The sequence below is a fragment of the Lipotes vexillifer genome, unplaced genomic scaffold, assembly GCF_000442215.2.
Source record: "Lipotes vexillifer unplaced genomic scaffold, Lipotes_vexillifer_v1.1 scaffold371, whole genome shotgun sequence".
NCBI classification, from domain to species: Eukaryota; Metazoa; Chordata; class Mammalia; order Artiodactyla; family Lipotidae; genus Lipotes; species Lipotes vexillifer.
This window is the reverse complement of record NW_006786304.1, coordinates 4455623-4468390: the sequence shown is the minus strand read 5'-3', so window position 1 is coordinate 4468390 and position 12768 is coordinate 4455623. Positions and strand designations below refer to the sequence as shown.

At 53.3% G+C, this 12768-nt stretch overlaps 1 protein-coding gene across 2 annotated transcripts in view; it reads right to left on the bottom strand.

The window, feature by feature from the left end:
• Positions 1–12768, bottom strand: part of AKT2 (AKT serine/threonine kinase 2) — a 28778-nt gene that overhangs the window by 6609 nt on the left and 9401 nt on the right. The window contains exons 3-7 of one of the 2 annotated variants that reach the window (XM_007458655.1): positions 12680–12768; positions 11085–11200; positions 2308–2457; positions 1692–1823; positions 86–151 (exon numbers count right to left, since the gene is read on the bottom strand). The exon at positions 12680–12768 is cut by the window's right edge and continues 3 nt beyond it. In XM_007458655.1, coding sequence (XP_007458717.1) covers positions 86–151; positions 1692–1823; positions 2308–2457; positions 11085–11200; positions 12680–12768 — 553 coding nt within the window. The remainder of the gene's footprint in view (positions 1–85; positions 152–1691; positions 1824–2307; positions 2458–11084; positions 11201–12679) is intronic. The other variant, XM_007458654.1, reaches the window with a different exon arrangement.

Here is a 12768-nt window from a genome sequence, read left to right as displayed (position 1 = left end):
CTTTCCCTGAGCTCTGTCCTAGGGGGCAGGCCTGGAGGCCCCACAGGGCAGGCGAGGCCCTGCCTGGGACAAGAGTGCTACTCACAGTGAGGAACGGGTGCCTGGTGTTCTGGAGGACCCGGCTCTCGGTGACCGTGTGGGCGACTTCATCCTGCAGATAGAGGCTGGGTGAGGGGCTGGAGGGTCCCACCACATCGGCCACACCCCCCTGCCCAACTTGAGAGATGGGAGAGCAACATCTTGGTGATATCCAATTCCATCCCTAGTCAATACACAGACAGAATGGCAGGAGCAGAATGCTACCATTCACGAGCCCTGATGAAATACCACACCCAGGCAAGCACACTCCGTGGCTCGCTCTCAAAACCATAAGGCGAGAAGCTGATGGTGACTTCACAAGGGAGGATCAGGCTGTCACCACCTGAACCCACGGGCCAATTCTGACATCCTTGCGGGGGTGGGGGGGCGAGCAGACATCTTGAGACCCCTAAGGTGACGCCACAGGCCACGGGAATCACCACCTATAAATGTTCTTGAAGGACCTGGATCTAATCAGGACACTAGGCTGTGAGCAGTGGTTCTCCACGTGTGGTCCCCACACTGGCAGCATCAGCGCCGCCTGGGAACTTGGAAAAATGCAAATTATTGGGCCCCCTCCTCGGACCCATGAATCAGAAGCTCAGGGGGCGGGCCCAGCACAGCATCACAGGCCCTCTCCTCCCAGGACTCTAACATGGGCTTGAGTTTGGTATCTGAGTGCACGGCAGTAGCCCAGAGAGCTGCAGTGCCCAGACACTGGCTCTCCACGGGGCAAGTCTGTCTCCACAGGATAATGTAATAACGTCAGCAGTAACGTCAAAGAACATTTCTAACTGTCACAACTCGGGGGTGGAGGGGTGCCCTGGTAGAGGCCAGGGGTGCTGCTACATGTCCCACAGTGCACAAGACTGCCCCACAGCAGAGAATGGTCTGGTCCAAATGTCAGTGCTGAGGCTGAGAAACCCTGCCGTGGACCGATGACACCAGGGATTGTTAATTCTGTTGGATATGATCACAGTCCCGTGATTATAGTCTTTAAAATCATCATCTGTTAAAAATACACATATTAGTAGGTATGGCTGAAAATCTGTGATGTCTAGGACATGCCTTAGAGTACTCCAGAACAACAAACGAGCAGGGCAGAGGTAATGAAACAAGACTGGCCAAACGTTAGTTAATGTTGAAGCTGATGACTGCTAAATCGGAGTCCATTATATTTATTTTTCTTTAAAAAATTTTATGTACATTAGGAATTTCCTATTTAAAAAACTTTAAATAAGGAAAAAAAGGAATAGAACTCCATTCCTGGCCCAGCCTCCTCCCGAGACACCCTGAGCCAGGCCCCACCCTTGTGGCCTCCCCACAGGCCCTCTGCTGCCACAGGGGCTTCCTTCAGGCCTGACAGCACCTGCTGGGTGAGGCCCCAGTCACACTCCCCCCATCTTCCTTCCTGGTGCCCAGAGGGTGGGGGACTCAGCAGGCAGGGCCCCACTCTCTGGGCCTCAGGCTCCCCTTCTCTGGGGACTCACGGGTTGGGGGACACAGCAGCAGACCCGGGAAGCGGCCCGCCCAGTGCGTGCTCCTGACCGCCATCAGGCTCCGAACTGTGTCCCCCACAGCGGCCAGCCCGCAGCAGCCCTGGGAGGGCCCACCTTAGCGATGATAACCTCCTTCCGCAAGATCTTCATGGCATAGTAGCGGCCACTGGCCTTCTCCCGCACCAGGATGACTTTGCCAAAGGTGCCCTTGCCCAGGAGCTTGAGATAGTCGAAGTCATTCATGGTCTGCCCGGGATGGGGAGAGAGTCAGACAGTCAGTGTTTGGCACATGGCCCATGGGAAGAAATTTTAACAAAGAAAAGAGAAAAATCAAAGGACACTATTGCCAAAATGCTCAGGCAGGAGCAGGAAGGGAGGCTCCGGGCAGCAACTGTTTGTTCTGAAGTGGCCTTCAGACCAAGGTTCTCCCACCATTCGGCTCTCCCAGGGACGGGGCCCTGGGAGGCTGAGCCTAGGGTTCTGACATGGGGGTAGACGGGTCTTCACAGCCCCCTGGGATAAGGCTGCCCCTCACCCTGTGGGCCCAGAGCAGCACCGGGGCATCTACAACCAGAAATCACCCAGTCTACAGGGCAGTCATGAAGTGTCCTGGCTGGGCCCGTGCTCTCGGTATGGAAATCAAGGGCGGCAGGGCCAGGGTTGAGAGGGAGAGGGGTGCTCACAGACTGGCAGGCCCCAAGTGCTGGCCACCTGCCTTCCCAGCACTTACCACCTTGGCCCGCGCCTTGCTAACTGCCACTTCCATCTCCTCGGCTGCAGAAGAGTCGCTGGGGGAGCCACACTTGTAGTCCATGGGATCCTCACCTGGGCCCCGCTGCTTGAGGCTGTTGGCAACCATCTGGATGGCCTGCATCCACTCCTCCCTGTGCGGGGACACATCCAGGGAGCTAAGAGTCCTGGGGCGCCTGTGCCTCGGGGCAGGAAAGGCCGAGCCCCATGCCCCACGATGGAAGAGCAAATGGCCAAACACCTTTGGGCATTTTGTTGAGATGTGTCTGACCTAGTGGAGCTGGAGGGACCAGACTGAAATTTGACAGACCCTCTGGCTGTGGTGGGTGGGAGAGGGCAATAGCAGAATAAGGACAGAGACCATCTGTGTCCCAGAAGGGGCCTGACCTGAGGGCCACTTGAAGTCAGGCAGCAATTACGTGACTAGAGGAGAGACTGCCTTTTCTTCACAGCCCCTTGAAAATAAGCCACCACCCTGAACCCTGAATGAGAGACAGTGCTCCTCTGAGCCCCTCAGAACGAATGACAAGCTCACGTGTGCAAGTGACCAGTGTTCTGCAAAAGAGAATCAAGAGCAGAAGGAGGCATTCATTAGCCAAAAAAGCTGCAGATCTTACAAAGCAAGAGGTGACCGACATGACCCCCTGGAGGTGCCCGTCTGCTGGGAGGACAGGTCAGGTACCATCCTGGTGGGACAGGGACAGGTCAGGGACCATCCTGGTGGGGCAGGGACCGGGGAGAGAAGGTGGCGGACACGGAAGCAGGTCCCAGCAGAAGGCAGACGGGTTTAAGAACAACACACTAGGTTCTGTCACTCATGATTTAGAACTTGCTGGGAAAGAATTTTCTTTTGATACTTGCAAAAGTTCTTTCTGTAGAGGGAAAATGCATCTAGGAGAAAAAAGTAAAGAAGACCACACACCAAAAAGGAAAAAATATGAAGCTGAACGATACTAAATTGTCCACACCTCTCCATTATTTGGGACCCACCACACAATTTTAGGTGGCTGAGCCCAATATTTGTTGAACCCCCTATGGATTTTGCTTAGGTCTATAAAAGCCACGTGAACAGTTCTGGCTGAGCTCCGTGCCTCGCTGAGCAAAGCAGCAACCCAGCCGACAGGTCCCAGCCCACACCTAGAAGCTCTGCCTGTCCAAGTGGCCTCACTCACATGAGATCACGCTTCCTAAGACAGATGCATGTGTACCATGAGCGCAAATATCAGGTGCTGGCACACCAGCCCTCCCCAAGCCTAAGCAGAGCCTGAGGGCCCCATAAGCCACATATGTCCACACCCTCTCACGAGGCCAGGGATTTGGTCTGTTCATACATGGTGTGAGCCAGCACCCCGGCGGGTACTCGGTAAGCATCTGGGGAGTGACTGGCAACCCAAACCCCGAGTGGCCCCAAGCCCAGCGCACACCCAGGCAGAGCAGCGCGAGCCTCTTCCCTCCTTGACCCACTGCCTCAGGCTGGCATCTCTCAACGCGTTTTACCCAGGCCCTGTTTGGAACAAATAACAGTACAAATCCCTATCCCTACATTAATATTCCTGTTTTTCAAAAAAAATAGGGGTAGGGGGAGCATATCCTGTGATAGGCTTTATCCGATCATAACTGTCCTCTTAGAAATTTTAAAATGTTGACTTTGGGTATATGACTGTGGACTGAAAAAAAAAAAAAATCACCGATCTCCTAAGACGTGCTGAATATACTAAAAAGAAAAAAATACGTATATACCTCACATATACAGATCTTGAGGGACTGTCACATAAAAAAAGCAACTTGCAGACCAAGATATGTAGTGTGCTATCATCTTTGTTTGTAAAGGAGAACGCAGTCTATCAACAGGAGCCTGAATGAACAAGAGATTGGAGCTTCCACACCACAGGAGGGAGCATGGGAGGCAGCTCTGTGGGGCCTCTCTGGGCAGCAGAGCTGGTGCTCAGAGCTGGGGCTCAAACAGCAACTCTGCCACCTGGGCAAGCCCAGGCCTCCCAGCTCGCCCCCTCCTTGGTACACTGGGGGCACTGAGACGCTAGTGAGCTGCTGTGTGCAAAGCCTGCACCCAGAGAAAGTGCTTGACTCAAGGACGGGGCTAAAGACACTGGTGAGACCTGGACCCATCCCATCTGGAGCCAGAATCCACAGAGATGCAGGAGGCTGGTCGGGGGTAACTCTCCTGCTGCCCGACAAGCCCCCGATCCTGTTCCAACTGGACCGAGGTGGCAAGGTTGCAGCACTCAGAATTGCAGAGAAAAAGCAAGGGCCTCCGTCCAGGATACTCCCCAAGGGTTTGCAACATGGTGTCTGGGGCAGAGGGGAGCTCCTACCCAGGGCCAGGGCTGACGTGCCTTCCAACCCTCAAAGTAGAGCCCCCAGGGGAAAGAGCCTCCTGCCCCGAGGGACACGCAGAGAAAAATAATGCACACCACCGCATTCCATGCTCCTCAACAGGGCTGGAGGGGGAGGGGCCGTGCTTCTGATGAGAAAACTGAGGCGCATGGAAATGGAGTCACCTGCGGAGGTCACGAGGCTAGGAGGCAGCGGAGCTGAGCCCCGTGCCTGGGCTCCCCCCGGCCCTGGCACCACACTGCCTGCCCTGATGAGCTGCAGCTTCCTCCCAAACCAGGCCCACCAGGCCCCGGAGGAGCAAGCAGGGCAAGCTCGCGGGAAGGCTCAGTGAATAAGGGCCACCGTGCCGAGGAGCCCAGAAGCAGGTGAAGGAAAAGCCGCCTGTCAGGAGTCCTGCCCCTTCCCGGAGGCAACACCGGGCAGGCCACTTGACCTTCCGGTGCCTCAGTGGGCTGACACGTGGAGCGGGGACCAGAGGGTCGTGTGAGGGAGCACACGATACAAAGCGCTCAGGACAGTGCCAGGCACAGAGTAAACACCTCGAAGGGTTATGAGAATTCACCCAGCCAGCCTGCAAATCCCTCCCGAGTGTCTTCTACGTGCCAGGCCTTGTTCTGGGTGCTGAGGGTGCAGCAGGGAACAAGCCCCACTGGAGCTCCAGGCCTAAGGGAGAAGACAAGTATGTCAGGGCTCCAAGGCAGGGGCTGGAGAGGAAGCCCCTTCTCAGAGGGTGGTCAGGGAAGGCCGCTCTGAGGAGGTGGCACGTAAGCCGGGATCTGGAAGACACCCCTGGAACGTGGGACATCCCCAGTGCCAAGAACAGGGACTTAGCTGTGAAATAAATGAAATGGGGGGAAGGAGGTAGGCCTTCAAAGTGCCAGGAGGGAAAAGAATACAGGCAGAGTGACCGGCGTGGCCAAGGACCCGAGGAGGGAGCCTGGGGTGTCTGTGGAAGGCACAGCAGGGGCCAGCACGTCTGGAGCCAACAGAGAGAGAGGAATGGAAGGGATGAGGGTAGGAGGGAGGACAGGCCACACCCAGCTCCACAAGCCACTGTGTGAGGGATTTATGTCTTGATCCTTAACATCACAGGAAGTCCTGGAAGGGTTTATCAGCGGGGTGACAGGATCTGATTTCGGCTTTAAGTAGGCAGCTGCTGTGTGGGGTACGGACTGGGAATCGAGACAGGAAGCAAGAGAGGCTATGGTAGTACCGAGGCAAAAGGAGCCAGTGCCACAGGAGACGGAGGAGGAAAAAGGCAGCAACAAGTGCGATTCCATGGGGCACCCAGGCCAGGCGCATCCACAACCATGTCCTCTTCGTCCCTCACGACAGCCAGGGAACTGAGCCCCGCTGCGAAAGTGGCACGGTGGCTGGTCTGACTCCAGACCCTGGGCCCCAGCCCTGGGCTACCCTGCTGAGCAGAACGAACTGCACCCTGGAGGGAAGCTCGGTGAACTGGAGGTGGCCGAGCTGTCCTTAGTGCACAGGCCTGTCCTCGTCACAGCCTCAGAAATAACAGCTGACTGCTGGTCTAGTGGCAGATGGGGACCTCTCTCCCTAACAAGGGCCTTCCTCTGAACCAGAGCGGTGTTCACAGCTGGAGGGCATCTGGGGTCTCCCTCTGTTCAGACACTCTCAGATGGGCTGACTTGGCTGACCCAGGTCCAGCCCTGCCTGGTAGGGAAAACCCAGGCCCCTCAGATCATCTTTCTTTTACTCTGCAACTCTCTGTGCCTCAGCTTCACCATCATTATGCCTCTTTAGCAGGTGAGGAACTCCCTCCTAGAAATGTTGTGAGGATAAATGAGTTAATACATGTAAAGACCTTAGAGTAAGGTCTGGCTCAACAGAGCATTCGTTCTAATTATTCTTTTATTCATTCAACAAACATTTACTGAAGACGTAGTTATATTCCCGGCACAAATAAATAAATAGGAAATGTCAGGAATTCCCTGGTGGTCCAGTGGTTAGGACTCCACGCTTCTACTGCAGGCCCCTGCAGGGCACGGGCTCGATCCCTGGTTGGGGAACTAGGATCCCGCCAGCTGTACTGCATGGCCGAAAAAAAAAAGAGGAAAAAAAGAAAATGTCACACCAGGTAGGGTAGGTGCTACGAAGAAAAATAAAGCAGGGTAAAGGTAACAGTCATGGAAGGCAGAGCAGGACACTCTGAGAAGGTGGCATTTGAGCAGAGACCTCACAAAGTTAGAAAGAGAACTGTAATGATATCTGGGGGAAGAGGATTCTAAGCAAAGGAAACAGCAAGTGCGAAGGTCCTGAGGTAGGAAGTGTGCTTGGCATGTTTAAGGAACACCATGGAGACCAGGGTGGCTGAAGTTGAGGGAATTGGTGGTAGGAAATGATTCTGGAGAGGAGGCCAGATCACGTAGGACTTTGTAGAGCAGAGCATCGACTTTGGAGTTTACTCCAAAAGTGGAACTAAAAGCCACTAAGAGTCCTAAACAGAGAAATTACAAGGTAAGATTTACATTAAAAAGATCACACTAATGTGATGCACTATTAAGTATACCTGCCAAGACCAAGGGTCTGCAAACTTCTCCTGGAAAGGGCCAAATAATAAATATTTTAGGCCTTGCAGATCACACAGTGCCTGTCACAGCTTGGTCACTACTCAATTCTGCCACAGGACAGCAAAAGCAGTCATAGATAATTGGTAAATAAATGGGTGTGTTATGTTCCAATAAAACTTTATTTATAAAAATAGGAGGCCAGGGACTTCCCTGGTGGCACGGGTTCAAGCCCTGGTCCAGGAAGATCCCACATGCCGTGGGGCAACTAAGGCCGTGTGCCACAACTACTGAGCCTGCGCTCTAAAGCCTGCGAGCCACAACTCCTGAGCCCACGTGCCACAACTACTGAAGCCCGTGCTCCTAGAGCCCATGCTCCACAAGAGAAGCCACCGCAATGAGAAGCCCGCACACCGCAATGAAGAGTAGCCGCCACTTGCCACAACTAGAGAAAGCCCGTGCACAGCAACAAAGACCCAATCCAGCCAAAAATAAATTAATTAATTTAAAAAAAAAAAAAAAAAAGGAGGCCAGGCAATAGTTTGCCAACCTTGCTTCAGACCTTATTTCTGGTTTACAGGAAATACAGGCACAGAGGAACAAAGAAAACAGTGCCAAAAAGCAAAAATAAGACACATCCAGAGTATGCGACATCCTACAAGACAACTAGTCTGGCTTGTCAAAAAAAAAAATTAATGTCATGGTCGGGGAAGAAAGACAAAGGCTGAACTAGATTAAAATAGGCCAGAGACAACATGTACCTTGGTTTTTCAAATCCTGGTCTGAAAAACAACATTTTGAGGACAACTGGGGAAATTCAACTACGGCACACAGATCTAGAGAGGATGTTAGTAAATACATATTATCAATGATCATCTCAGGCATGATAAGGGCACCAGGATTCTGTAGAAGAAAGTCCTTATTCTTAGGAGATGCCTGCTGATGTATTAAGGAGAAACGTGTCACAAGGTATGAACAGAAGTTCAAGATACAGCATAAAACACAGCCAGGGGGGCTTCCTAGGTGGCGCAGTGGTTGAGAGTCCACCTGCCGATGCAGGGGACAAGGGTTCGTGCCCCGGTCCAGGAAGATCCCACATGCCGCGGAGCGGCTGGGCCCGTGAGCCATGGCCGCTGAGCCTGCGCGTCCGGAGCCTGTGCTCCGCAACGGGAGAGGCCACAACAGTGAGAGGCCCGCGTACTGCAAAAAAAAAACCAACACAGCCAGATGAGGCAAACATGGCAGATGTTGAATTGCTGAACCTAGGTGCAGGGTATCTAGCTGCTCATTTACGATACTGTTCTTTCAACTGTTCTGTCCACCCGAAACAACAAGTTGGGGCAGGGAGTAGGGGAATCGCTCTAGGTGCCCTGGGGAGAGCCGACTGGGGAAGGAAGTGAGCAGGCCGCTGCAGCATCCAGGCAACCACCAGCCACCAGCGTGGCCCCTGTCGGTCCTCACCCTGCCCCCACCCTCCCCAGGCTCAGGCCTGGGCAGGGCAGTGAGGACAGCCACGAGCAGAGCAGCCTCCCTCTTCTGGGTTTCTGGCTCACACCTTCCCTGGGGTTAAGGTCAGCAATCTGGGGTTTGGTCTCAGAGCAATCCTATCAGATTTCTTTCTAGTGGCAGTGGCAGGTACAAAGAGAAGGAGGAAGCTGGGGGCTCTCTAGCCGGCACAGTCTTAGTAAAGGGATTCTTCCCCACGCCAAAGAGCATGGTATCTTCCTATAATGGAAACTACAGCAGGTCTCTTGCCTACGAAAACGTTTTGCCAGCTCCCCACTGCTTCTTCTCCAGGCTTGCGAAGTGTGTGCCAGGTACTGCTGAGTCAAGGGCTTCCTGTTTATCATCCCCCTGAATCTTTTAGCAGCCCTGTGACAAACCCCAATTGATTCACTGCTTGCCAAGCCCTGTGGGGACCTCCATCTGGAGTCCAGGCGCCAGCTGAGCTTGCCAGCTTCAAGGCCTCCACTTCCCCTCTTCCAAGACCCCTGGCCCTTGATTCTTTAGTGATGCTTAACCCTCTTGTCCCTGGAATGACAAGCTGCCTCGCCTCCAGGCCTTTTCACATGCTGGTCCCTTTTCCTGAAGCCACCTTCTTCTTCCTATCTCCATGGCCAACTCCTACCCATTCCTCAAAACTCAGCCCAACCCCTAGACCCTATGCACCTACCGGTCTCAATTTGCTTTTACTGGCAGTCCATGTTTCTGTGCCCAGTTTTCATCTGAGTAACACCTCAGCTGGCCTGCGATGGTCACCCTGTTCCCCATGGTGGGGCAGGTATATTTTTAATCTTGAGAAGCTTTGCAATGACAATTACAGTATAGATTACAGTAATATGTCTTACGATACTCTTTTGTGTATGCTCTAGAAATGCACTGTCCATAAAGGTAGTCACTAGCCAAATGGAGCTATTGAAAAATTTAAGATAATTAAATAAAATACAAAATTCCATTTTCAGTCTCATTAGCCACATTTCACATTTCAAATGCTCAACAGGCACATGTGAGTAGTGGCTACCCTCTTGGACACCACAGCTGTTGAACATTTCTATCATGGCAGAGACTTCTCTTGGATGGCACTGTTTTAGGTTTCTCCAGAGGATCAGCTGAATCCTCACCCCACAGACAAGCTAAAGGAATATTTCTCAAAGTGAAGGCCAAAGGGACAAAGTGAGGGAAAAATATTTGCCACACATTACAAAGATCTAAGCTCTCTTATAAAGAGCTTTCAGAAATGAATAAGCAAAAGACCAAGTACCCAAAAGAAAAAGAGACAAAGGATATGAACAGACAGTTCAGAAAGGGAAACTCACATGGCCCCTGAACACACGAAAGGACACTCAAACTCACCAAACGTTTGGTAAAAATCCAAGCGTTTGAAAACACAAGGCTGTGAGGACACTCTTAGACATGGCCTAAAAGAAGCATTTCTCAAAATTACAAATGCATATTCCCCTGTGACCCAGCAATCCCACATCTAAGAATTCATCTTACAGATTTAACTATAAGTATGTCGAACAAGATAAGCACAAGGTACTGCTTATCTAATTATTGCTTATGTAATTATAACTATCTCATTATTCTAATGAGCCCAAAAGGCTGAAGCAACCCCAGTCACCATGAATAAAGAACTGTTAAACAAACTCGGGAACACAGACGTGCAGCTGTTAAAAAAAAAATGCAGCAGCAGCAACTCTATATATACTGAAATAGAGAGAGTCCCCAACATACATTAAATAAAAAGCAAGTTCAGAACAGTTTGGGTACAAGGCCACCTTTTGTGTAAAAAGAAAGAACAAGGGGAGCAGGGCACCGAAGTCCTATCTGAGTGAGCGTGTCTGCGTTCCCGGTGAGGAAGCTCTCGCTCGATACATAAGAACAGCAGTTAACTTGCGGGGCAGGGATGGGGGGTGTTACGGGGCTGCAGTGACAGTGAAGCTTTCACTAGACACCTCCTTCTGCTGTTTGATTTCTCAACTAGGTGAATCTGTATCTCTTCTGATTATTAAATTGATCTTTTAAAGAGCTGAGTTTCTAGACCACCTGCCTCGAAATTAATGGAGATGCTAATTAAAAATGCAGCTCCCTGACCCTCTGCAGATCTCTAGACAATCAGAGGCCCCGAAGTGGCCCAGAGTGCCTCACTGTTAACAAGCCCCCCCACGATTCCAATGCAGCCCCCAGTCTGAGGACACGGGGCGGTGTGGACAGGAGTCTGTGGGCTGAGAAGCCCTGCATGTCCTAGCTGGCAAAAGGGCTGAGATGGGAAACTCCTGAGGAGGGGCTCAGGGCAATCTATCCATCTGCACCCCTTCTCCTCACACAGAGCCTGGCCACTCTCAAAGGGCCGCCACACAGAGGCCCAGACTTGCCTCTCATCCGGAGAGTCTACATGGAAGGTCCTCTCGATGACTGTGGTCCACTGCAGGCAGCGTATGACGAAGGTGTTGGGCCGCGGTCTCTCGGTCTTCATCAGCTGGCATTCTGCAGAAGAGGGATATGAGCAGGGAGGGTAAAGCGACAGCCCTGCCAGTCTACACCCCACATTCCCCAAACCACCTCCTGTGTGCCAGCCCCATGGCACTTTAGTGACCGAGACAGCCCTGGCCTTGCCCCGCTGGGCTCAAGGTCCAGTGTGCATATGTGGAAGGGAGACAGCCCTTCCAGTGATGGCTCAGTGGTCAGGGCTGTGACTGGGGTGGGGAGCCTAAGAGGCAGCCAACCCAGTCCAGGGGCTCAGGAGGCTTTCCCTGAGGAAGGGGCGTCTCTGCATTGAGCTCTGAAGGCAGAAGGGTGCGTTGTATACAGAAGCCTAGAGGTGAGAGAGGGCCCAGCTTACTTAGGGAAGAGCAAATTCCTTGTGAGGCGGGGAGAAGTGAGAGACAGGCTGGAGAGGTGAGCAGAGGCCAGCCTGCGGGACTCAGGGGGCATGGCGAGGAATCTGGACTTTGTCTTGAGGGCAGCAGGCAGCCAAGGAAGGCTTTAAATAGGGAAGGGACATGAACAGATTTAGACAGATCCCTCTGGCTGCCGTGTAGAGGGTGAGAGAGAATGGAGGCCGGGAGCCCAGGAGGCTGGGGCCACACCAGAGTGGGGCAGGGGAGGGGAGGCAAAGACAGGTAGATGGGCCACAGAGGAGGTACAGAGAGGCATCTGGGATGACGCCCTGGCCTCTGGCCTGAGGATGAGGGGGCAACAGGGCCCTCCCAGAGAAGGAGATGGGGAGTAGAAGGTTGGGAAGGGAGAGGAGACCCAAAGGCCAGTTTGGGACACGCTGGGTATCCCACAGTGGGCATCCCAGGGAGAAACATGCAGGAAGCTCCTTGGCACAGGTGGGGAGAGTTCAGGAGGGAAGCCAGGGCTAGAGACAGCCACGTGGGGGTCACGAGCACACAGGAAAGCCACCAGGACAAGGCTTTAAGCAGGACAGAGAGGGGCGTGGGGCTGGATTGCAGAGCGAGCAGGTGGGGTGGCCTTGAGAGGCGAGGCTGGGGAAGAGGCTAGAGCAGGGAGCTAGTGGGGAGGGGACAGTGGTCTGGGCTATAAGGTGGCGGTGGAGGTGAGTATCTCTGAAATGTTCTAAGGAGGTGGGACAAGGATGTGGTGACCAATCAGGTCAGCGGGGAAGGAAGGTGGCAGCGGGCTGAGGGCAGGTTCTGTGAGGCCCAGGCAAGGGCTTTGCACCGGCCAAGCTTTCACTGGTCAGTGTCTGGCAAGAAGGCACCACTTCGGGTACCACAGAGGGGACAGAAGGCCAGAAAATGCCCCAGCTTCTCTCTTCTTCCTGCTCTCCACTGCTGACCAATACACCCCCCAGGCCCAGTAACACAGAGGTAGAGCAGGGAAAGGGTGGGAAATAGATCTGAGGGCAAACAGGCCCCAGACAGGCCCACAGCCCAAGAATGATCAAGCCCCACATGTCCCCAATACCTGCCAGCCGTTCTCTGAGCCCCTGAGACACACCTGCAACAGAGAAGTTGTTTAAGGGGGGCAGGGTCTGGTCGGGGGCCTCGGGCCGCTCCTTATATCCAATGAAGGAGCCGTCGCTCTTC